This window comes from Pongo pygmaeus, chromosome 5 (assembly GCF_028885625.2).
Source record: "Pongo pygmaeus isolate AG05252 chromosome 5, NHGRI_mPonPyg2-v2.0_pri, whole genome shotgun sequence".
Classification (NCBI taxonomy): Eukaryota; Metazoa; Chordata; class Mammalia; order Primates; family Hominidae; genus Pongo; species Pongo pygmaeus.
Genome location: NC_072378.2, coordinates 150,335,930 through 150,360,995, shown reverse-complemented (window position 1 = coordinate 150,360,995; position 25,066 = coordinate 150,335,930). Strand labels below are relative to the sequence as shown.

At 47.5% G+C, this 25,066-nt stretch overlaps 1 protein-coding gene and 1 pseudogene across 5 annotated transcripts; one reads left to right on the top strand and one right to left on the bottom strand.

Moving 5' to 3' along the window:
* Window positions 1-1,892: 1,892 nt before the first annotated feature.
* On the bottom strand, window positions 1,893-11,381 carry LOC129038686 (multimerin-2-like; annotated as a pseudogene).
* Window positions 7,304-23,339, top strand: RAET1E (retinoic acid early transcript 1E). 5 transcript variants are annotated; one of them, XM_063667108.1, is made up of 7 exons: window positions 7,304-7,397; window positions 11,367-11,550; window positions 16,302-16,590; window positions 17,262-17,522; window positions 17,784-18,059; window positions 18,751-18,879; window positions 22,907-23,339. In XM_063667108.1, the coding sequence occupies exons 3-7, from the start codon at window positions 16,506-16,508 to the stop codon at window positions 22,927-22,929; spliced, it is 774 nt and encodes a 257-aa protein (XP_063523178.1). In that variant the 5' UTR covers window positions 7,304-7,397; window positions 11,367-11,550; window positions 16,302-16,505; the 3' UTR covers window positions 22,930-23,339. The 5 variants fall into 5 exon arrangements, with proteins under 5 accessions (XP_063523178.1, XP_054347973.2, XP_063523177.1 ...); XM_054491998.2 differs by lacking the exon at window positions 7,304-7,397 and having other exon boundaries at window positions 10,795-11,550; XM_063667107.1 differs by lacking the exon at window positions 7,304-7,397 and having other exon boundaries at window positions 11,031-11,550; window positions 16,385-16,590.
* Window positions 23,340-25,066: the final 1,727 nt, after the last annotated feature.

The following is a 25,066-nucleotide window of genomic DNA, read 5'->3' as shown; positions in this document are numbered from 1 at the left end:
TATTATTTTATTTGTTTAATTTTTAAATTTTGATATAATTGATGTGACACAAAATGTTCCATCTTAACCTCATATATATCTATATCTATTTATCTATCTCTCTATCTATGGGCATCGCTTTACCCCAAGGTTGATCATTATTGAGAGGTATTTTTACAGTCCTCCCCTGCCTCCTGGTTAGAGATGCTAACAAGAATTCAGATGGCCCAAAGATACTGGAGGAAGTAAAAATGGTGAAGGCCATACACATTTTGGTTCACATTTGGCATGTTTGGGCGTTTGCTCTGTGTATGGCAAGGAGAGAAAGATATGAAATTAAAATTACAGATAAATACAAGGAATAACTGAAACAAAAGATACTGATTTTCTTTCTCTTGTTGACTCAACCAGGTTTTCTTCTCTATTTCTGGCTGATAGAGACCAAACAGGTTGGCTTTATTCCACTGTCCTCTAGTGGTTGGAGACTGCTTTCCAATACTGTCCAAATGTCGCCTCCATCTTAAAGACTCCTGGGAAAGATGACTTTGTAGCCAACAATTAGGGAGAAGAGAATAGGAAGCAGGAGAAAGGCTTAAAGTGCTTTACAGAAGCTTCCATCCACAGGAGGAGCACGCCACCAAAGCAGCTGTAGAATACACAGTTTGGCAAAGGGCTGGAGTCCAGGCCGTGCTGTCTGAGAAGGCATACCAAGCTCAGAACCAGGTCCCACCCAGAAAAGCAGTCCAGTCCTCCTTGTCATTGAGAAATAGCCAAATCCAGCATGCTAGACAGAGACCATGTACACCACACTCTCTCACAGAAGCTTTCCAGGGACGAGATAGACCAACAGGATGATCTGCAGACCATCCTTGGCCAGAGCCCTAGACCAAGGAGAGCTGGGCAAGTCCATGATGTCCAATCAGAGCTGGGCCCAGGGTTCATGTCTTGAACATCAGGAAGCCCCCGAATGCAGTGCCTCGCTGGTTTCTGTTTGTTACCAATGCCTGGGTTAACTCCAACCACACTCTCTCACTCTTTCGCAGCTCAGCCATAGCAAAGGTGGCTGCTGTGCTTCTCGCCCAGTGGTACAGATCAGGGTCCCTGATGGAGCCCTCCAAACACCAGGTGCCTGGTTCCTGGCCCTGGGCCAAATTCAGTGCTCACTGCAAATGAGACACCAAACTCCAGCTTGGTAGTAGCCATGTTCAGGGAAGTTGCTGCTGTCAGTGTCAATGTAGCTAGTGTTGAACTTCAGTGTCTGCAGGGCAGCCGTCCTTTCTGAAAAACTGGCATAGAAGGCCACGGGGGAGCCTGCCTGCCAGAGCTCAGTGTTCAAGGCATCTGGCACTGGCCCTTTGATGTGTGTGTCTGCCAAAGGCTCTGCTTCTTTCCTGTCCCTCTTCCGGGGAACTTCCAGGCCTTTCTGCTTCTGCTTCCCTTTCCTGCTGGGCATGGCTTCCAGCTTCCCCAGATTTAGGCTGACACTGCTGTCACCAGCCCTTGGAAGTTTCCAAGGAGGAGCTGCTGGTGCTGTCCAAGCTGCACTTGGAGGCGGACCATGGAGGCCCTGAGGCAGGTGAGAGAGGTGGCTGGGCAGCCTTGCAGCACCACCCAAGCCCCTGAAGTCAGATCTCAGGAGCTGGAGCTCCTGAGCCAGCCTGGCCAGGGCTTCACACGGCTTCTTCTGGGCCCAAGTGGTCGCCAGCTCCAGGTGCTCTGCTGGCCATGGGGGCTCCATGCCACAGCCCACTTGTGGCCTGCTCCAGGGCTGCCACCCGGGTAGCCAGCGAGTCCCAACCGAGCACCTGCTCCTTCAGGGCCAGGCAGGGGAAGCTGGCTGTGCGCCTCCTCTGACCTCTCCTCCATCACCTCCTCTCCAGAGAGGGAGGCCAGCAGGCCTCCATCAGGGCAGCCTAGGAGCTGTGCAGCTGGCGCCGCCGTCCAGGCTCCCCTGGGTCTCCTTCAGGGTGCATGGTGCCCCTGTGGCCCTCCCAGACGGCCTCCAAGTGAAAGTAGAGCTTGTGGCAGCTGCCCCCTTGACATACTTGATGAAGTCGATGTGGTTGCCCCACAGGTGCTGCAGGGTGAGGCTGAGCTCCAGGAGCTGCTACTCCACCTCCACCTTGTTCGCCTCCATAATTAGAGGCTTCATCAGGACCACACACAGCTCACAGAGTGCCCTGTGGTTCGCCTCCATCTCTGACTCCATTTTGCTGATCTGATGGAAGGTCTCGTCCAGTTCGGAGCATAGCTCCTTCATCTCATCCACGTGCCGGGTCAGGGTATCCCTCATATCCCTGAGGGGTGTTTTGCAATTCCTCCTCCCTGCAGGCTGAGGCCATGTGCAGCACCCAGAGGTTCCTCCGCAGTTGGCCCAGCCTGGCCTGCAGGCTCTCCAGTTCAGGCCTTGCCCCAGCCCCTGCCGTCACCACCACGCAGCTGCCATTAGTCCTTGGGGCCTCTTCAATTTGGTGTCCACATCGGCCTGGACCTCAGAGAAGGAGTGTACAGGGCAGAGCGCCGAGCATGCCGTCAGTCCTCCACATCCTTTCGCAGCTGGCCCACTCTCTGAGCATTTTCCTGGATCTTGGCTTCAAATTTACCACCAAGCTCCTGGCAGTCAGCCCTGGCCACAGCACTATCCTGGACCATCGTGATGGCCTCGTGGTTGGCCTCCACATCAAGAAACAGATTTGTTATGTCCGGGGAAAAGCCATGCAGGCTTTCCTTTAAGCTCTTCCAGATTGGGCCGAAATGCACTTGCAGGAAGGGGTCCATGTGGTGCAGCAGCACCTGCTCCAAGGATCTACCAGACAACTCCAGCTCTGTTTGATTTGCCACACTGAAGCTGTGAGGTTACTAGCCAGGGCTTTCTACGGGCCTGGCAGGCTGTCACCTGGGGGAATGTCATCCTGGAGATCTCTCAGGAGGGATTCCTGCTGCTCCTGTCACACTTCAGCCTCATTGATCTCCACAGCCAGGTGGCATGACTTTAACTTTCTGGTAGTCTGGAGCCCCCTGTGGACACGGCTGCTGTGAGTGGATGTAGAATTTCTCTGTTTTGCAAGCAGCTGTGAAGGTAACCAGCTAGGACTTCTGGAAAAGCATTGTTTTCACAGCCCCTCCATCTCAGGCTGGCTCCCTCTTTGTTCCTTCCCTTGGGGACCCCTGCTGGGTGACCTTATCACTCAGTGGGCTACTGAGAGGCAGGTGCCTGCCTAGAGTGAGTGTGAAGCTCCTCCAGCCTGATTTGGGCCTGCACTTGGCCCGCCGTGGCCCCAACCTGCTGCTCTGCCACAGCCGGGAGCCATCTCAACCATTTTCAAATGCAAAGGCATCTATTCGAAATGGCAGTATCTGTGCCTGCTCAGGCAATCCTGAACCTTCTTAACCTGAACTTTTTCCCCTAAAGCAATGACCACTTTAAAACAGATAGTGTTAGCCTGTGATTGCTATTGCAAGAAATTACAAGTTTAGTGGCTTAAAATAACACAAATTTGTTCTCTTACCGTTCTAGAGATCTGAAGTTGGAATGGGTCTCAGTGGGCTAACATCACTCTGCTGTCAGGGCTGTGTTATTTCAGGAGGCTCTCGGGGAGAACCTGTCTCCACCTCGCCTCTTCCAGCTTCTCCAACTGCCCACATCCGTGGCTCAGGGCCGTTTCCCCATCTTCAAAGGCAGCTCCATCAGACTAAGTCCTCACGGTGCCCCTCATCTGGTTCTCCCTCTTCTGTCTGCCTCTTCCTCTATAAAGATCCTGTGATAACTTTGGACCCCCCAGGGAAATCCGGAAAATCATCCCATTTGCAGGGCAGATAATAAGCAATCTCAGCTCCATCTGCAGCCTTCACTCCCCTTTCCATGTAACCCAGTGGAGAGTTCCAGGGATTCACACCGGCATCCTCTGTGGTTGGCAGGAGAGGGTGGGGGTGGCAGGTGATTATTCTTTGCAACACACACGCCATATAATTTATGTATATATCATTTTTATACCACAAAGATGGGGGAAGAAGCAGAGCAATATTGGAGCAGAGATTTTGCATCCTGTTAAAATTAAGTCTGTTTTAATACGATCTAGGTTGTGGTAAATTAAGATATTAATTGGAATCCCCTGAAATGACTAAGAAAATAACTTTTTTAAATAAAAAAGGAAAAAGAGACAATAAAAGAAGTAAAATGATGCAGTAGAAAGTATCTGTTTAACACAAAAGAAAGCAATAGTGGTGGAAAAGATGAACAAAACGACGTAGTGCGTATGGAAAACTAAAAAAAAGGTGGCAGACGTTAATTCTGTTCCACCTTAGCAGTGATTCTCTTACATGTCAAAGTGATAAACATTCAAAAGAAAAAACAAAGATTCTCAGAATGCATTTTTAAAATGATCTAAAGATACAATGTAGATCCAAAGATACAAGTAGTTTAAAAGTAAACATATGGAAAAGATAAAACACATCAATAGTAAACAAAGACAACTGAAATTGCTATTAATAATATCAGGCAAAATCATCTTTAAGACAAACAATTTTATAAACACTCTGAGAACCAGTCGATCAAAGGGAAACTCACAGGGAAAATTAGAAAATGTTTTGAGGTGAATGGAAACAAATACACAGCATATTATGACTACTTATAAGAAGCAGATAAAGCAGCACTTAAAGGAAAACTTACTGCTGTACTTGCCAATATACTGAAGAAGAACGGGATAAAGACAGGATTATCTCAAATTAATAACTTGACATTTCACTTTAAGAAACTCAAAGAGCAAAGTGACCTAAGCCCAAAATAAGCAAACAGAAGGAAATAAAAATTGGAGCATAAATAAATGAAATAAAGAATAGAAAAACATTGGCTAACTCAGTAAAACCAAAAGTTGGTTCTTTGAAAAGATCAACCAAATTGTCAAACCTTAACCTAGAATGACTAGGTAAATGGTGGAGGGATAAAACTCAAATGACTAATACCAGGAATGAAAGAAGAAACATCACTACCAACTTTACAGAAACAAAAAGGATTATAAGGGAATACTATGTACAACTGTGTGTCAATGAATTCAAGAACCTGGATGAAATGAACATCTTTCTTTTCCATTTATTTTGCAGTTATTATTGAGCCACTTTTGATTGTATCCTCCCCTCTCTACCAGAAAGGACAAAGGTTGATCACCAAAGACAATTTCAGACTCTTGTCAGGCCTAGGGACAGCAGCAGAGGCACCACAAGCTTCTCTGATGCCATAGATTGGCCTTCCCATGATCTGCCGCTTCTCTAGACACTTATTGTTTTCTGTTGAAGATGCTGGAGTTCTAAGCCAGCACTTTAAGGATTACTTGTTTTCTCCAGGTGTTTCCTGTGTATATACAAGAGATGATAGATAGATAGATAGATAGATAGATAGATAGATAGATAGATAGATAATAAACTCGTGTTTGTTTTTTTCATGAAAATCATTTTTCCTCCCTGCAATACAAAGGCTTGTCAAGTGCACACTAATGAGCAGCCGATATGGCTCCTCCAACCGATGAACTCTGTGCTTGGCTCTGTTTGGAAACACACTGAGGAGTCCAGCCTCTTTGGCTGCCACAGGATACATTTCCAGAAACACCTGTCAGGCGTCTGTGGGTGAGGAAGGCGTCAGGCCTTCCTACATGAAGCCTTATTGGCTCCTGCAAGTGCTAAAGAAACCCCTGGGGACAGGCTAGGGTGCCTGTTCCTACTGGATTTTAGGCCTGGAGACTTCCGGTGGGGGCAGCCCAGGCACGGAAATCAGGAGCTGTGGACAGGGAGTGGAGGAGATCGGGAGGGGATGGCAAGGCCCCCCAGCCTGACCCCAGTCCCCAGTGCCCTCTAGCAGCAGAAATAGGAAAAGGAGGTTGAAGGCAGGCAGTACTGCAACCTCCTGTGCTGAGCATACAGATAGGTCCAGCCTGGTGGCCCCGCACCTGCAGATTCAAGGCAGCCCTGCCCTGCACTAACCCTGCACCCCCAGGCCCACTGCTGTCCCACTGTGACCCCACCCAGAGACTGGTCTATCCAAAGACCAGGGCATTGACCAGCAGCCCAGTGCTCTGCTCCACGGCCTCTGTCAGGCAGGACGGAGCTGGAGCCCAGGCAGAAATGCGGACAGGGGAGGATGGCCCGTGTCAGCCAGGGATGTTCCGTCCTGCTGGGCCTGGGGCCTCACTCACAGAGAACCTACGTGATCTTGCTTCCCCCACTTTCTTATCTCATAGGCCCTACATATTTGCCAGAAACCACCTGCATTCCCAACTCTTTGCCAGATGTCAGGGGCCAGCTGCTGGGGGAACTGTGTGGCAGAGCCCCTGTGACAATGGCCAAAGAAATTCAGGAGTTCCCAGAAAACAGAGGGTGCTGGAAATCCAGGTGGGAGAGCTGCTCCTTGCGCCAAGATTTTCCTCAGAGGCTCCTTCTCCAGTGCCCTGAGCAGGGCTGAGCCTGGCGAATACTAGAATTTCTGGTGGGCTGAGAAAACAACAGCAAAACAAGCAGCAGTCTGGGAGGTGACCTGGAGATGGAAACTGGGTACGGCCAGAAAAGTGAGTGGAGCCTGGAGGCCAATGAGCCCCCCACCCTGGCAAGTCACAGCAGGACAGGGCAGGGGACCAGGCATAGAATTGGGCCAGTTGTAACCTGCACAACCGGGAAAAGGATTTGTATTTGTATTTCAGGTACCTATTGGGTAAGGTGGCATATATCTCCAGCTTCCTTGAGATGAGCTCAGTTTAGGAAGTTTCTTTTCGACTGAACTGTGTCAGGAATCTCGCCAATGCCTGATGCTGCCCACCACATCTCTTTTGCTGCTGCTGCGGCTGGAATCTGCCTGGGAGGCACTGGCTGTAAAGGCTGGAGACCCAAGGAGGCTGCCCTGACACCTCTCCTTGTTCCCTGGGCCAGGGGGCCCATCTGAGCCTCTTCACCCCTGGGGAGCTGTTTTCTGTGCCTTGTATGAGGTTTGTGTCTTCATAGAAATGGCACTCTAGTAAGAGATAGAAATTTTAAATGGATAGATATGTAAATTATATGGTATGTGTGTTGGGCAGAAGAATTCCCTCTCCAACCCCCAGGATGGCAGATCCAGTCCCTGGAACCTCTGTGTTGGGGTACCTGGAAAGGGCGGTGAAAGCTGTAGATGGAGCTGAGGTGGCTAATCAGCTGCCCTGAGGTGGCTAATCAGCTGCCAGGGAGGGGTAGTGTTCTCATGTGAACCAGGACTCAGCCTGGTGGAGCTGCCTTTGAAGATGACGAAATCGGGTCCTGAGCCATAGATGTGGGCAGTTGGAGCAGCTGGAAAAGGCGAGGAGGAGACAGGTTCTCCCCAAGAGCCTCCCGAAGGAACACAGCCCTGACAGCACAGTGATGTTAGACCCGTGAGACTATTCAGACTTCTGAGCTCCAGAATGGTAAGCGAATGAATGTATGTTGTTTTAAGGCATTAAGTTTGCAGTAATTTGTTGCAACCACAATTAAAAGTTAATAAGGTCTGTGTGATTGTTTGTTTATTGGGATAGAGTCTCATTCTGTTGCCCAGGCTGCAAAGCAGTGGCGTGATCTTGGCTCACTGCAACCTCCGCCTCCTGGGTTGAAGTGATTCTCCCGCCTCAGTATCCCGAGTAGCTGGGATTACAGGAGCTGGCCACCACACCCGGCTAATTTTTGTATTTTTAGTAGAGACAGGGTTTCACCATGTTGGCCAGGCTGGTCTCAAACTCTCAACCTCAGGTGATCCAGTCACCCTGGCCTCCCAAAATGCTGGGTTTACTGGCGTGAGCCACCGTGCCCGGCTTACTAAGGTATGTTTTAAAGTGGTCATTGCTTTAGGGGAACAAGTTCAGGTGAAGAAGGGCCAGGATGGCCCAGGCAGGCAGAGGTCTCCTATCATGAAATAGGGGCCTTTACATTTAACAATGGTTAAGATGAAAAATCATGTTACATGAATTATGCCACAATTATAAGAAAGAAAAAGAAAGAAAGAAAAAAAAGAAAGAAAGAAAGAAAGAAAGAAAGAAAGAAAGAAAGAAAGAAAGAAAGAAAGAAAGAAAGAAAGAAAGGAATACAAGGATTCCAAACAGGAGGGGCAGGGAGAACCAGGCGTGGAAGGGGATGTGCCACCTGGGAGCAAGAGTGGGAGTGAGCTGGGCAGATGCCTGAAGGGCAGTCCACGCTGAGGGGAGGGCAATGCAAAGTCCCAAGGCACGGGGACATCTGCAAGGCTCTGAAGGCCAGCAAGGAGGCCGAGGGTGGAGTTCGGAACTGAGTGGGTGAGGGGGCATAAAGGACAGCTGGCCAGACCGTGCAGGGCTCTCTAGGCGTCTGTAGTGACTTTGGTTTTACTGAGAGAAAAGGGGCACTTTTGGAGAATTGGAGCAGAGGAGGGGCGTGAGTGGTGAGGTTCTGAAGGATCACTCTGGCTGCTCTGTAGCCATTTGGGAGGTGGGGACAGGCACAGAGAACCAAGTAGGGCAGGACTGCAATCACCCTGGCCAGGAGGACAGTGGCCTAGAACCAGGGTCGAGTACTAGATGACAGTGTGGTCAAATCATAGATATTTTATTTGTAGTCCAAAGAAGAGATAAGAAAGAGGTCGAGCAAATAGGTGATTTTTTTTTTTTTAATTCTTCACAGCCTTACAACATAACCTCTAAATCTTCAGTAAAGTTGGCTACATTCACAAGTAGCTGGTGTCACTTTGGTGGGGGCTTTGTAAGGGAGTGGGCAGGGTGTCTTTTAAGGAAGACTCAGGAGAAGAACTGGTCTTCCAGTTGCAGAGGGGAATGGAGTTGCAAGAAGAAAACAGTGAGGTTCAGTGACACACAGTGGGAACACGAGCTCAGCGGACAGGAGCTCCAGGCCTCAAGAGGGCAGGACGATAATGCAGTGTTTGCACAGAAACCAAGAAATAGAGGGCGCCAGCACCCACCAGAAACGAGGTAGGGCCACTGTCACAGCTAGGCCAGGACCTGCAGAAGCCTAAACCCTGAAAAAAGGTGGGGGCCCCCACCCACATATTAAGGAAAACATATGTATGCCATTGCATGCTGGTCTCCAACAACTGCTAAAATTACATTAAATCCTTTCTAGAATTTCGTGGCTGGGACTTGAGCCTGGTCTCGGTTCGTTTACTGATGATGAATCCAGTACAGAACCGGATCCAGTTCCGGATGAGGTACCCTGTCCTAGAATCACTCACACGTGACAGTTGACAGGTGGCCCCACCGGGTTTGCATGGTGGACGGCTATTCTGCTAGGCCGGCCTCTCCACGCCCTGGGAGACTGAACTGGTTTCTGCTCATCAGAGAGTTTGCCCAGAGACTCTGAGGAAGCAGTCACCTCAGGCCTCTCCATCCGAGAGACGGCAGAAGGGCAAACGTCTCCTGCTGGCACAAGGTACAGGGTGGGGGGTGGCTGGTGTTCCACACACCAGTGCAGAGGGAACTTGTGCATGTTTGGGAGTGAAGGAGGAAAGCAGGGGCTTGAGTGGTGAGAGCACCAGGGGCAGATAATGAAGTAAAAGTGGGGTTGGGGGAGATGCTGGGGGTGTGGCAGCAGGGACCCTGGATAAGGCAGGGAGGACAGGGGTGGCTCTGCGGGTCCTCTGCCTCCACACCAAGCACTCAGGGATCCATGCCTCCCTCCAGTCTGGAGTCCCAGTCACCCCTCTCTCCAATCTGGGGGACAGGGATTTCTCCTTGTTCTCCTGCCCTAACTCCTTCTTTCCGACTTCTCTTGTCCCATTCTCCCTCAGATCCTCCCTTCCACTTATGCCAGGGCTTCCACAGCCTCGTTCTGCCGGGCCTTGGCATTCCCAGCCTGAGTGTTGAAACCATTGGCCGGGACCTCAAGGCATCTGGGGCAGGGAGAGGACGGTTAGAAGCCCAGGGCACACTGCCACAAAAACACTGAGACTCATTTTCAGATATTGAAAAATGCAGTCCAATTCATTTTAAAATTTTCATCTCTCTTTGGACTTCAGGCTGAAAGTTCTTTATAGCAACGGGCTTCCAGGGACTACATGAAATTATTGGTTTCACTTTCCTTATCACCTGCTTCTTACTTCAATTAAAATTCTACTTCAGCCGGGCATGGTGGCTCACTCCTGTAATCCCAACACTTTGGGAAGCTGAGCGGGGAGGATTGCTTGAGCCCAGGAGCTCGAGATCAGCCTGGGCAACGTGACGAGACCCTGTGTCTACACCAAAAATGTAAAAATTAGCTGGGTGTGGTGGTTCACGCCTGTAGTCCCAGCTATTCTGGAGGCTGAAGTGGGAGGACTGATTGAGCCTGGGAGTTCAAGGCTGCAGTGAGCCGTGCTCATGCCACTGCACTCCACCTGGGTGACAGAGCAAGACCTGGTCTCAAAAAACAAAACAAACAAAAATTCGACTTCATATGTAACCATTACTTCGGTTTTTAAACCACTGCCTGAAGCTGACATTTTGCAGTTGGAATATGGCTATTCCTTCCCATCTTCAGGTTGGCTCAGTCCAAGCTGGGATTCAGGACCACAGAAGGCAACAAAGGTGGAAGGGCCTCTTTCCCCTTTCTGTATATTTTTCCCAGCCTGTCTGCCACTCTTTCTTTTTCTTCAGTGTTAGGTCTGCATCCCAGATGTCAGGATGTACTTGTACAGGCCTGGTGTGATCCTTCCTGTGAGTCATCAGGCTTGTAGAAAATATTGGCCCTGCTAAGGAGCTACTCAGTGGTCATATCACACATATGCACGCACACACGCACACACACCCATGCACGCGCACCCACACACACACACACACACACACTGATCTTGGCCCACCCCCGCTCATATCCCCACAGCAGCAGCATTGGCAGGGCGGTAGCAGTGAGTCCCCCTCCCTGCACTCTCAGGGCCTGGATGTGTACAGAACAGGCTCCACTCAGAACGGATTTGAGACCCCTTCTCCAGACAAAGAGGTGGAAATGCACCCTGAAAATTGAGGTTCTTTAACCTTAGCAGCCGGAGAACCACATGGGGACATGTAAAAAATGTGCAGTCCTCGGCTCCTTCAAACGCTTGACCCACTGTCCTCTGAGCAGACAACTCCTTATCACCCAGCCCCAGAGATAGAGCCCTGCCGATAGTCCATGGTTACTTTCTTTGAAGTCTGTTCCATCTAGTTAAGAAAGGACAGTGGTACAGACCCACTTACCTCACCAGGCATCATGAGGGCCCCAGCATCTGAGTCACAGGATGTCACCCTCTGGGTCTGACGTGCACTTGAATTAACTGGCATACTGCCCGGCACACAGAGGGAACCTAGATGTGGAATGGATATGGGTGGTGTCACAGGCCGGATGTTTGCCTGCCTTCCAAATTCATATGCAGAAATCCTAATTCTCAAGGTGATGCTATTTAGGAAGTCATAACTCATGCGAGTGGAGTCATGCGGGATTAAGAAGTGACAGGAGAGCTTGCTGTCAGTCTCTGCCCTCCACTGTGTGAGGATACAACAGGAAGACAGCCATCTGGTGAAGAGAGGGCCCTCGCCAGATACCGGACCTGCTGACACCTTGATCTTGGATTTCTCATCTTCCAGGACGGTAAGAAATAAATGCTTGGTGTTTCAGCCACCTTGTCTATTCTGTTGTAGCAGCCTGAACTGGCTAAGGTAGCAGGGTCTGATGATCAAATGGAACAGCTGTAAAAGTGAGGCAGGAAGGGGGTCTACAGATACTAAGTTTTATGAGGAAAACTTGTGCTTGATTTGACAAAATGACACAAAATTTTGTTCTAAGAAAAATTTTCAGAATTCGAAACTTAGAGCCCTAAGACTTTTCCCAATGATAGACTTGGCTTTCCTTGAGGTCTTGGCCCCAGTGGGACTGCTGGAGTCTATTATAAAACTCATCTGGAAGGGCCTCTGCCATTGCTGAGGCTTGAGTAAATGGTTTTAAGGTCACAGTGTAAACAAAACTGCTGGGAAGTTGGAACTGGGCAGAGCCCACCACAGCTCAGCAAGGCTGCTATGGCCAGACTGCCAGATTTCTCCTCTCTGGTCAGGGCATGTTGGTAAACAAGGCAGCAGCCCCAGTCAGGGGCTTATAGCAGACTTAAATGTCCCTGCCTGATGGCTCTGAAGAGAGCAGCAGACCTCCCAGCACAGCATTCGAGCTCTGCTAAGGGTCAGACTGCCTCCTCAAGTGGGTCCCTGACCCCTACGTATACTGACTGGGAGATACCTCCCAGTAGGCACCGACAGACACTTCATACAGGAGAGATCTGGCTGGCATCTGGCAGGTGCCCCACTGGGTCGAAGCTTCCAGAGGAAGGAACAGGCAGTAATCTTAGCTGCTCTGCAGCCTCCGCTGGTGATACCCAGGCAAACAGGGTCGGGAGTAGACCACCAGCAAACTCCATCAGACTGGCAGCAGAGGGGCCTGACTGTTAGAAGGAAAAGAAACAAACAGAAAGGATTAGCACGTCCCCTCAAAGACCCCATCTGAAGGTCACCAACATTAAAGACCAAAGGTAGATAAATCCACAAAGACAGGAAAAAACCAGCTCGCAAAGGCTGAAAATTCCAAAAACAAGAACGCCTCTCCTCCTCCAAATGATCACAACTCCTCACCAGCAATGGAACAGAACTGGACAGAAAATGAGTTTCACGAACTAACAGAAGTAGCCTTCAGAAGGTGAATAATAACAAATAACTCCAAGCTAAAGGAGCATGTTCTAACAAATGCTAGGAAGATAAGAACTTTGAAAAAAGGTTAGTCAAATTGCTAATTAGAATAACAAATGTAGAGAGGAAAATAAATGACCTGATGGAGCTAAAAAACAGCGTGAGAATTTTGTGAAGAATACTCAAGTATCAATAGCCAAATCAATCAGACGGAAGAAAGGATATCAGTGATTGAAGATCAACTTAATGAAAGAAAGAGAGAAGACAAGGTTAGAGAAAAAAGAATAAAAAGGAATGAACAAAGCCTCCAAGAAATGTGGGACCATGTGAAAAGACCAAATCTACATTTGATTGGTGTACCTGAAAGTGACAGTGAGAATGGAACCAAGTTGGAAAACACTCTTCAGGTTATTATCCAGGAAAACTTCCCCAACCTAGCAAGGCAGGCCAACATTCAAATTCAGGAAATACAGAGAACATCACAAAGATACTCTTCAAGAAGAGGAGTTCTGAAACTATTCCAAAAAATAGAAGAAGAGGGAATCCTCCCTAACTCATTTTATGAGGCCAGCATCATCCTGATACCAAAACCTGGCAGAGACACAACAAAAAAAGAAAATTTCAGGCCAATATCCCTAATGAACATTGATGCGAAAATCCTGGCAAACTGAACCCAGCATTACATCAAAAAGCTTATCCACCACGATCAAGTTGGCTTCATACCTGGGATGCAAGACTGGTTCAACATACACAAACCAATAAACGTAATCCATCACATAAACAGAACCAATGACAAAAACCACATGATTATCTCAATAGATGCAGAAAAGGCTTTTGATAAAATTCAACACCGCTTCATGCTAAAAACTCTCAATAAACTAGGTATTGATGGAACATATCTGAAAATAATGAGAGCTATTTATGACAAACCCACAGCCAATATCATACTGAATGGGCAAAAACTGGAAGCGTTCCCTTTGAAAATCAGCACAAGACAAGGATGCCCTCTCTCACCACTCCTATTCAACATAGTATTGGAAGTTCTGGCCAGGGCAATCAGGCAAGAGAAAGCAACAAAGTACATTCAAACAAGAGGAGAGGAAGTCAAATTGTCTCTGTTTGCAGATGACATGATTGTATATTTAGAAAACTCCATCATCTCAGCCCAAAATCTCCTTAAGCTGACAAGCAACTTCAGCAAAGTCTCAGGATACAAAATCAATGTGCAAAAATCACAAGCATTCCTACACAACAATAACAGACAAACAGACAGCCAAATCATGAGTGAAGTCCCATTCACAACTGCTACAAAGAGAATAAAATACCTAGGAATACAACTTACAAGGGATGTAAAGGACCTCTTTAAGGAGATCTACAAACCACTGCTCAAGGAAATAAGAGAGGACATAAACAAATGGAAAAACATTCCATGCTCATGGATAGGAAGCACTAATATCGTGAAAATGGCCATACTGCCCAAAGTAATTTATAGATTCAATGCTATCCCCATCAAGCTACCACTGACTTTCTTCACAGAATTGGAAAAAACTACTTTAAACTTCATATGGAACCAAAAAGGAGCCCGCATATCCAAGACAATCCTGGGCAAGAAGAGCAAAGCTGGAGGCATCACGCTACCTGACTTCAAGCTATACTACAAGTCTACAGTAACCAAAATAGCATGGTGCTGGTACCAAATATATAGACCAATGGAACAGAATGGAGGCCTCAGAAATAACACCACACAGCTACAACCATCTGATCTTTGACAAACCGGACACACACAAGCAATGGAGAAAAGATTCCCTGTTTAATAAATGGTCTTGGGAAAACTGGCTATGCAGAAAACTGAAACTGGACTCCTTCCTTACACCTTATACAAAAATCAACTCAAGACAGATCAAAGACTTAAACATAAGACCTAGGACCATAAAAATCCTAGAAGAAAACCTGGGCAATACCATTCGGGATATAGGCATGGGCAAAGCCTTCCTTTCTAAAACACCAAAAGCACTGGCAACAAAAGCCAAAATGGACAAATGGGATCTAATTAAACTAAAGAGCTTCTGCACAGCAAAAGAAACTATCATCAGAGTGAACAGGCCACCTACAGAATGGGAGAAGATTTTTGCAATCCATCTGACAAGGGGCTAATATCCAGAATCTAAAAAGAATTTAAACAAATTTACTAGAAAACAAACAAACAACCCCGTCAAAAAATGGGCAAAGTATACGAACAGACCCTTCTCCAAAGAAGATATTTATGTAGCCAACAAACATATGAAAAAATACTCATCATCACTGGTCATTAGAAAAATGCAAATCAAAACCACAATGAGATACCATCTCGCACCAGTTAGAATGATGTTCATTAAAAAGTCAGGAAACAACAGATGCTGGAGAGGTTGTGGAAAAATAGAAACGCTTTTACACTGTTGGTGGGAGTGTACATTAGTTCAAACATTGTGGAAGACAGTGTGGCAATTCCTCACGGATCTAGAACGAGAAATACTATTTGACCCAGTGATCCCATTACTGGGTATATACCCAAAGGATTATAAATCATGCTGCTATAAAGACACACGCACACATATGTTTATTGCAGCACTATTCACAATTGCAAAACTTGTCCATCAATGATAGATTAAGAAAATGTGGCACGTATACACCATGGAATACTATGCAGCCATAAAAAGGGATGAGTTCATGTCCTTTGCAGGGACGTGGATAAAGCTGGAAACCATCATTCTCAGCAAGCTATCACAAGATCAGAAAACCAAACACCACATGTTCTCACTCAAAGGTGAGAGCTGACCAATGAGAACACATGGACACAGGGAGGGGAACATCACACACCAGGGCCTGTCAGGGGATGGGGGGCTAGGAGAGGGATAACATTAGGAGAAATACCTAATGTAGGTGATGGGTTGATGGGTGCAGCAAACTACCAGGGCACATATATACCTATTTGACAAAACTACACGTTCTGCACATGTAACCCAAAACTTAAAGTATAATACAAAAATTTTTTTTTTTTTAGAGATGGAGTCTTACTATGTTGCCCAGGCTGGTCTTGAACTTCCAGCCTCAAGTGATCCTCCTGCCTCATCCTCGCAAAGTGCTGGAATTATAGGCATGAGCCACTATGAGGGCCTGGCCATTTCAGTTTCATTAATTAGCATCTATGATAGTGCCTGATACATGTAGTAGACACTCTGTAAGTGTTTATTGAGTGACTCAATATGTTTTATTACAATTACACACACACACACACACACACACACACACACAAAACCCATCTGTCATGGTAGACCAGTTGCTGCCTGTTCGCAGCTAGTTTAATTAATATTGGGGTGTGCTTAGTGAGAGAAAATCTCAACCATTTAAGAGGAAAGAGTTTGAACGGGTTAGGGATAGTGGGAGAGGGAAGAATGGAAATGGGAGAAAATACAGGAATGGGGAGCGGGTACCAGGAAGAAAGGGAAAAGCAAAAGAGGCAGGGAGGAGAAGGGAAGAGGAAACTGGAGGAAAGGAGAAGGAGCTCACATAACCTCCAACCATCCTGCTCACACCAGAGGGGGTTTTTTTGCAGGGGCAGCAGGGACAGGAGAGGAGAGAGAGTTTATTCAAAGTTAATTTTGTTTTTAAATGTCTTCTTTTATTTTTCAGTAAATAATTATATTCTGAATACTTGGAAAACACTCTCTTCACAAAATTGTTCTTTAATTGTGTCTCTACACGCCTGACCTCAGTTGTTCCAGGGTAAAGAATTTGGGCAGTGCCCACACCCACGCTGTTGGATAACATTTCTTCAGCATACCAGTGAGGGTGAATGTGTACACGCCCAGCTTCCTGCCTGTTACTCTCCACAGTATGCGAAGAATATCCCTGACTTCTAGCCCTGTGCACCTTCTTTTGCTTCTACTGTTGCTACTAATAGCCTTGGAGATCATGGTTGGTGAGTGTCCTGATATTGCAAGAACTGGCTGAGGACAAGGAGGAGGGAGAAAGGTAGGGGGTAGGCGAATGGGGCTTCATGCAGGCTTCAGACAAGTGGGTGCCTGCTCTTAAGGATGAGGTGAGGGAGAGGATCCCTGGGATGTTACACCCAGTTCATGGGAGACCACAGCCTGAGGCCCTAGGCCAGGCACTGGCTCACAGAAGGCAGCTCTACAATGCTACCTCCCATCTTCTACTCCAGGACACTTTCCTGAACATCTGGGACCCCGCAGGAATTCAGCATGTGTCCTGTGATAAATGCCTCTTTTTCCTTTCTATTGAATGTCCTGTGTGTTCAGCTAGATTTTAAGTCTCAGGAGGTCATACACTGGCTTGTCTGTTTTGTGCCTCAGAACTTGGTAGATGTTGCTAAAAGTACTTGTGACACGAATCCTCCTGTTAACACCATTAACACTAAGTGCACCCCAGGGGTCCCTGGTACCATCAAATATCTCACCCCAGACAGTCAGGGGGAGATGGGAGCAGGGATCCAGAAGGTTGAGGGAGTCTGGGATGGAGCTGCCCCGCCTCTGCTAGCCTGGCCCAGTCCAGGGAGTCTTGGGTCACAGAAGCACAGGTTCTAATGGGCCTCTTCCCGTCCTGGACCTCACCTGCATCTTTCTCTCACAGGTGCTCACTCTCTTTGCTTCAACTTCACTATAAAATCATTGTCCAGACCTGGACAGCCCTGGTGTGAAGCGCAGGTCTTCTTGAATAAAAATCTTTTCCTTCAGTACAACAGTGACAACAACATGGTCAAACCTCTGGGCCTCCTGGGGAAGAAGGTAAATGCCACCAGCACTTGGGGAGAATTGACCCAAATGCTGGGAGAAGTGGGGCGAGACCTCAGGATGCTCCTTCTTGACATCAAACCCCAGATAAAGACCAGTGGTAAGTGTGGAATGGGGTGGGGAAATGGAGGCAGGCAGTAAGAGAGGGGAGGGAAGAACACAGATGGGGAGTGGCTTTAGGTATATTTGTGTATTGATCATTGGCCCAACCATAGAGGCACATGGGACCCAGTGGGCAGGAAAGGGCAAGTCTGGGCAGAAAGAATACAGGCCCCTAAATGTGCAGAGAAACACTTGACCTATTGGAAGATGATGGACCTCTCAAACAGTGGAGGATGATGGCTTTGTGTCTGGATTGCAGGTCCTTCCACTCTGCAGGTCGAGATGTTTTGTCAACGTGAAGCAGAACAATGCACTGGTGCGTCCTGGCAATTCGCCATCAATGGAGAGAAATCCCTCCTCTTTGATGCAATGAACATGACCTGGACAGTAATTAATCACGAAGCCAGTAAGATCAAGGAGACATGGAAGAAAGACAGAGGGCTGGAAAAGTATTTCAGGAAGCTTTCAAAGGGAGACTGCGATCACTGGCTCAGGGAATTCTTAGGGCACTGGAAGGCAATGCCAGAACCGACAGGTAACTGAGCTGGGTGGGAGAATGTGGCAGCTCCCTTTAAAGGTCAAAAGCCTTCCCTGTGTGGGTGTCAGTGTGTGTGTGCCATAGAAAATTTGATTGACTTCTCCATGGGCTTCCTGTCTGGAGAGTCAGTGACGGCCATAAGGATTTCCTACCATCCTCCCTTTCCCATCCCACCTCCCACTGTTTCTTCCTCAGTGTGGAAACCCCTTCCCATTAACCAACGATCCAGTCACAATGACCCACTGCTAAATGGTCCCAAGTCTATCTGCGTCATTGCAAACATCCAGGCCTTCTCTTCCTCTATTGTAATTACCCTTCCACCAGCTCTAATGCCACTTCTTAGGAAGCCTTCCCCACCTTCCCCACACAGAATTAAGCACCACCCATTGTGTCATCCTCCAAACAGTTCTAACCACAGTAATCATGTGAAACTGTGTGGTAATCAGATGGATATTTGCTACCTCTCTCAGTAGAAATCTGAGCTCCATAAGGACAAGGCACAACCCCTATTGATCTTCATGGCCCAGGGCCTGGTAGAGTGGCTGTCACATGAGCCAGTGATTATGTGGGGCACCATGTGTTCCTGGGGAAAGCAGGGGCTAAGGAAAGCATACTTTTATGCTTTTTGTTTTATGTGACAGGGCTTGTGCTTTCTTTTTTTCTTTTTCTTTTTTTTTTTTTTTTTTAGTGTCACCAGTAAATGCTTCAGATACCCACTGGCCTTCTTCTAGTCTACCAGATACATGGATCATCCTGGGGGCCTTCATCTTGTTAGTTTTAATGGGAATTGTTCTCATCTATGTCTGGCGGCAAAATGGTGAGTGGCAGGCTGGTCTCTGGCCCTTGAGGACGTCTTAGTCTGGTAAGGACTCGAGAGAGGTGAATCACAGGTCTCACCCAAGCCCCCGCTCCCTGATCCATCTCTCTCCACAGAAATGGTGCACTGCCTTAGTCTTGAGCCCCCACACTACACAGCAGGGCTGGCAGCACAATGTGCAGTGAGAGGAGGGATGAAGCAATCATCTCCTCTCGAGGAGGGGCAAGGTCTAAGATCTGGAATGCCTGCCTGGGGTGTTGTCTCCTTGCCATCCGGCCCAGGGTTCTCCCAACTCTTTGACGGAAAGTTTGTTTGCTGTCTGCGTTTGCCATGATTTGGCTCAGCAGGTCCCATCACCTTTTCCCATTCGCCCTGAAAAGACTCGCTGGTGGCACTTGTGGCTGCAGCATTTACTCCCAGATAACATACAAGGTGTGGTATAAGAAATCCTTTCACCACCCTCTAAACATTACAGTGCCAAACTCTATCCTACATTTTTAGTAGAGATGGGGTTTCTCCATGTTGGTCAGGCTGGTCTTGAACTCCCGACCTCAGGTGATCCTCCTGCCTCGGCCTCCCAGAGCGCTGGGATTACAGGGGTGAGCCAACACACCTGGCTGAGAGAACTATTATATGCCAGACACATTTCCAGACATCTTCTGCTCTTTGGTCCTGTTTCTCTGCCACTGCTCTGACACGAAGAATTCATTTCTTTCTTCCATTGCTGTCTTTGTCCTCATAGTGGCTTCTCCAAATTGACCCAGGCAGACCTCAACATTTTCAAGTACAGCAATTTGGAAAAGTTAAGTAGAGCTCTAGGGTTCAAGTCACAGTTCCTGGGGCTCTCTCTGTGGAGTTCAAAGTTAGGATTCCCTCTAATGAGAAAAATAGGCCACTCCATCTATGACTCACTGAGGATCAATGTTTCTGATGTAAGAAATGATTCTACCCTTTTCATTGTTTAAATGAATACCATGACTCAGATCTCTGTCTGTTTTGCAGGGGCCCTGACATGAAAAGTGAGTTTGCCAAGATCAGTGTCACAACAGGCTTGGCAAGATATGGCTTGAGTCAGATAAGGGCCACTGGTCCAGAAGGGGCTCGTGTGGTGGGTGGTGTGATGGCAGCAGGAACCCAGGGAATGAATATGCTCAGATGGGAAGGGGTCCCACCCACAGAGCTGCAGGCAAAGGGGTCCCACCTTAATCCCTGGTGGAAGGTGACTGAGAAGGACTTAACTGCCCCAACCAAGCAGGCTGGGACTTCAGTGCCATTGACAGTAGTGAAGGGCGTTAGTGAGTAGGAAGGGAGGCAAAAGAACAGTTTTAGAAGCTGGGTCTGAACAGTAGGGATTTAAAGGAGGTGGGACCTCCATGGGAGTCCCTGGCCTCCAGCCTCATCCTGGCAACCAAGTCGGCTGCTGAAGGGCTTCCTGTCTGGGCAGGAGCAGGCAGGGATCAAGCGCCGGTGGAGGTCGGTGCCCACAGCTGAGCTGAACAGAAGTGGGAGGCAGAGCGGGCCCGGGGAAAGGTGTGTTAGAATTCAAGGGGAAAAAAATGTATCTGCCACCCTTTGGGGAGGGCCTCCCCACTGTGTCGCATGGATTTCTCTGTCACGGGGAGGAGCAGCACCCAGGGAAAAAGAGCTTTGTGTGCCCATGACACATTCCTATTTTGTTGTCTCTGGCATTTCTGGGCATTGTTTCTGCTGATGTGACAGAAGAGAGAAAAAGCTGATCAAAGCTAAATGACAGAGCGAAGGGGTTGACAGGGAGTGTCTTTTCAAATACACAGGGACATTCACCAAGAAGGGCCATTTTTGGATCATAAAATAAATCTCATCTGGGCATGATAGCTCACTCCTGTAATCCTAGCACTTTGGGAGGCCAAGTTCGGTGGATCATTTGAGGTCAGGAGTCCGAGACCAGCCTGGCCAACATGGCGAAACCCTGTCTCTACGAAAAATACAAAAATTAGCCAGGTGTGGTGGCATGGGCCTGTAATCCCAGCTACTCGGGAGGCTGAGACAGGAGAATCGCTTGAACTCAGGAGGCGGAGTTTGCAGTGAGCTGATATTGTGCCATTGCACTCCAGCCTGGGTGACAGAGTGAGATTCCATCTCAATAAATAAATAAATAAATAAATCTCAACATATGTAAAGGGTTGAAATCATGTGAAGCATCTTGTCCAAGCACAACGGAAATAAACTAGAAATCAACAGCAGGAAGATATCTGGAAAAATCCTCAAATGTTTGGATATCAAATAATATGCTTCCAAATAACTATATATCAAATTAAAAAGTACAAGGAAAACTACAAAGTATTTTGAAATGAATGAAAATGATAATACAAAATATCAAAATCTATCAGACACAGATAAGAAAATGTCTAGAGGCATCCACACTGAACTTTCTGATCTCTAAATCACCGTGCATCATTGCTGCCAAATTTTTTGTTCATGCTCATCTCTCTGCCTGGAATTTTCTTTCCTACCTGACCGAATTCCAGACAGCTATCCAAGTCCAGTTTAACTGTCACCTCCCCTAAGAAGTCACCATTCTTCCTGGATAGAATTAACTACCCCTACTCGTAGCTCAGAAACTCTGACCACAGAAAAATTATCACATTGTTTTATGATTGGGTGTATGTCAGTAAATTGATGAGCTCACTTGAGGACATTACTTCTGTAACCTGAGAATCTATCGTAGCTGCTATATAGTAGAAGCTCAGGACATGTGAGGACTTGAGTGGCAGCTGAGGTAAGGGTCATCTCCTGGGTGTGGAGCTTGGACAAGAACCTGCACTCTTCTGTTCCATTTCACGTCAACCATCCATGTCCCCAACCACATCTCCACCATCCTACCTGTACCAAGTGCTAATCCCTTGAATCACCTCAGTGACTATCTTCAGCTCAATCCCAATCACAGGTCAGGAGGGAGGGCATCAGGTATACTGTGAGCAAAACAGAATATGAGATGGGGCCAACTGGCCTCTGGATTAGGGGCAGGGCTTGTCCTGTGTGAGGACAGGGAGAAACAAGATTGCTAAGTCTCCCCAAGATCCCTGCCAAATCTCACCATAGAAATAAGGTGAGGTGAATTTCATTTCTCGCCTGGGCATTCACGACCTGAGAGGCTTAGCTCTGGGTCAAGTTGAGCCCTCTCTGTCCCTGGCCAACAGGAGAAAGGCAAAGGCTGAATGAGTCTCGGGGACTGTCTCTGCTTTGCAAGTGGGCCTTGAGGTGAACAGGGACCTTTCCAAATCAATGCATCCACAGTGGTTTGGCAAAGTCAGGCTTGATTTAAACCAGGGTCACTCTCCAGGGGGTGCCTATGTGATGGGTGGTCTGCTGGACAGAAACACAGAGGGTAGGCAAGACACAATGTTGGGTGGGGCAGCAGCTTGATGATCTGACCATGGGAAAGTATATCACATGCCAAAGGTTGAGGGGTCTCTAGGTTTAATTCCTAGGAGGAAATAATTAAGAAGGCTGCCTGGGCGCCAACAAAGCAGGCTGGAGGCAGGGCCACACAGACAGTGGGAGAGGGGGTTGTGAGCAGAAGGGAAGGCTGAAGGTGAACCCTACACACTCCATGAGGACAGCAAGGACTAGAAGGTGGGATTCCTTGGACACCCGGGTTTCTGGTTCACCCCCGACACAGGAATCCTGGCAAATGGCGCCGTGCCAAGCCCCACCCTCAGTGTTCTGGACCTGCCGCAGGGATTCCCTTGCCCACAGCTAGAAGACTCTTGCCCCCACTGTGGGCTTTCCCACTGTGTTCCCACTGATACTTTGTCTTCCTCAGCTCTGAACCCCTAAAATCTCTGCTGGGGTCTGGGTCTAACTAATGATGAAGTAAGGGAAAGTGAACAATCATAAACTAGATGACAGAGAGGCAGGATGGGAACAATAGTGGCTGATCTCTCCCTGAGAGAGAGGTGGGATCCGAGTCCTAAGAGATCATGGAGAGGTCAATCCTGAGCTGATCTGACCCAGGGTTCTGCACTCTTTTGTCTCCTTCCTGAAGGCAGAAGATCCACCTGGAGGTGATACCACGGCGGCGCAGAGTTGTTCAGCTATGGTCCTTGATCGCTGGCAGCCTTTGCTCCCACTGCTGTGTGTTCCCTGAGTCAAGTGGAGTTACAAACCCCCTTCCAAGACCAGATGGCACTGACAGACATGGCTTACTCCTTTGCCGAACCAATTTAATGTGTGACCTTCCTAAGTTGCACCCTCTCTCGGCCTCGGTGTTCCATCGTGACTTACAGAGAGGAATAGGCTGCTCCTCACTGAATGGTTGACAAGATGAAGTAAGAGTTATAAAGTGTCTGGTGCCAGAAGACGCTCTATAAATTGTTCCTCTCATGGGCTTGATGAAGGAAACATGAAAGAAAGAGTTTTGGTCCTCCATGATTATCTTCATAACTTCGGAGGTTCAATAAATACTCAAATGTTGTCAATTTTGCTGTAATGTGACATATATGTTCCAAAAAATTCCCAGCACTGTACAAAATAGTACCATAAAAACTACAAAGTTTGTGGGAAAACAAGGTTAGAGGCACAACACTCAAAAAATCTTTCAGGCCAGGCGCGGTGGCTCACGCCTGTAATCCCAGCACTTTGGGAGGCTGAGGCGGGCGGATCACGAGGTCAGGAGATCGAGACCATCCTGTCTAACACAGTGAAACCCCATCTCTACTAAAAAATAGAAAAAATTAGCCGGGCGTGGTGGCGGGCGCCTGTAGTCCCAGCTACCCGGGAGTCTGAGGCAGGAGAATGGCGTGAACCCAGGAGGCGGAGATTGCAGTGAGTCGAGATTGCGCCACTGCACTCCAGCCTGGGCGACAGAGCAAGACTCCGTCTCAAAAAAAAAAAAAAAAATTTTTCAGTGCATATATTTTAAAAGATAGGGCTGTGCACAGTGGCTCACATCTATAATCCCAACACTTTGGGAGGCCTAGGCAGGAGGATCACTTGAGCCCAGGAATCTGAAGCTGCAGTGAGCCATTGCTCGTGACATTGTGGACCTATGATCCTACCACCAGCCCACCTGGTTCCAACACCCCCTCCTCTATGTGTGAGAGGGAGAGAAGAAAAGTGAGGGAGAAAAGAGGTAAGCAAAGAACAGAGAGGCAAAATGGAAAATAAGAGGAAATTGGGGGAATTAAACAGAGGGGAAGGCATGGATCCGCGGGAGTTAGAAGAGTTGCAGCTTGTGGATTATTATGCAGTGGAGGAAGAAGAGTTGTTAGAAATCATTTGGGAGGTAGTATAACCAGACATGGATGACAGTGACACACACAATGAACTAAGGCAGCTGGAAGCTGGCTGGGGTGCGTGCCAGCAGGTATTGTGTATTCCTACACAGCTTGGGTCAGCTGGGTGAATGCAGAAAACTGCGTTCACCATTTCTCACAGACTAAGTCACTCATAAGCAAATGTGCAATTCACATTACACTGAAATTCTTCCCTAATACATCATTTGCATTGGAATAAAGTACGGTTTTCAAACAAGCTGGTATAGCAGAACTGACTATAAATTATGTGAGCACAATGCAAGTAATTCTTTTTTTTTTTTTTTTTTTTTTTTTTTTTTGAGACAGAGTCTTACTCCATCTCCCAGGCTGGAGTGCAGTGGTGCGATCCCGGCTCACTGCAACCTTGATTTCCCAGGCTCAAGCGATTCCCCTGCCTCAGCCTCCTGAGTAGCTGGGATTACAGGTGTATGCCACCACACCTGGCTAATTTTTGTATTTTTAGTAGAGATGGGGTTTCACCATGTTGGCCAGGCTGGTCTTGAACTACGGACATCAGGTGATCTGCCCCCCTCGGCCTCCCAAAGTGCTGGGATTATAGCATGAGCCACTGAGCCCAGCCACAAGTAGTTCTTTTCTGATAAACACTTTAACACTGAATGCAAAAAAAAAAAAAATTGTGTGTTACTTTTTAAAAAAATTTTACTTTAAAATAGACACACCAAACATGTTTCTAAATAAATGTAATATGGAAATCTTTCTTTTTCTCCTCCATTCTCAGTGAGGATATGGTTGTAAATTCTTATTATCTGATAATTTTTATCAGATCTTTACAAATTATAAACTTATTTGCAACTCTGTTTTCAGACTATCCCTTCTATTATAATCACGAAACTGAATTAAATAGGCAGCTATTTTTTTGAGTTTTATTC

Excerpts from the sequence above, each read along its gene's own strand:
- RAET1E (XM_054491996.2), top strand. The coding sequence starts at position 16,506 with ATGCGAAGAATATCCCTGACTTCTAGCCCTGTGCACCTTCTTTTGCTT. Across the intron at positions 17,523-17,783 it reads ACCCCAGATAAAGACCAGTG|GTCCTTCCACTCTGCAGGTC; the intron begins GTAAGTGTGGAA and ends TCTGGATTGCAG. Across the intron at positions 18,060-18,750 it reads GGCAATGCCAGAACCGACAG|TGTCACCAGTAAATGCTTCA; the intron begins GTAACTGAGCTG and ends TTTTTTTTTTAG.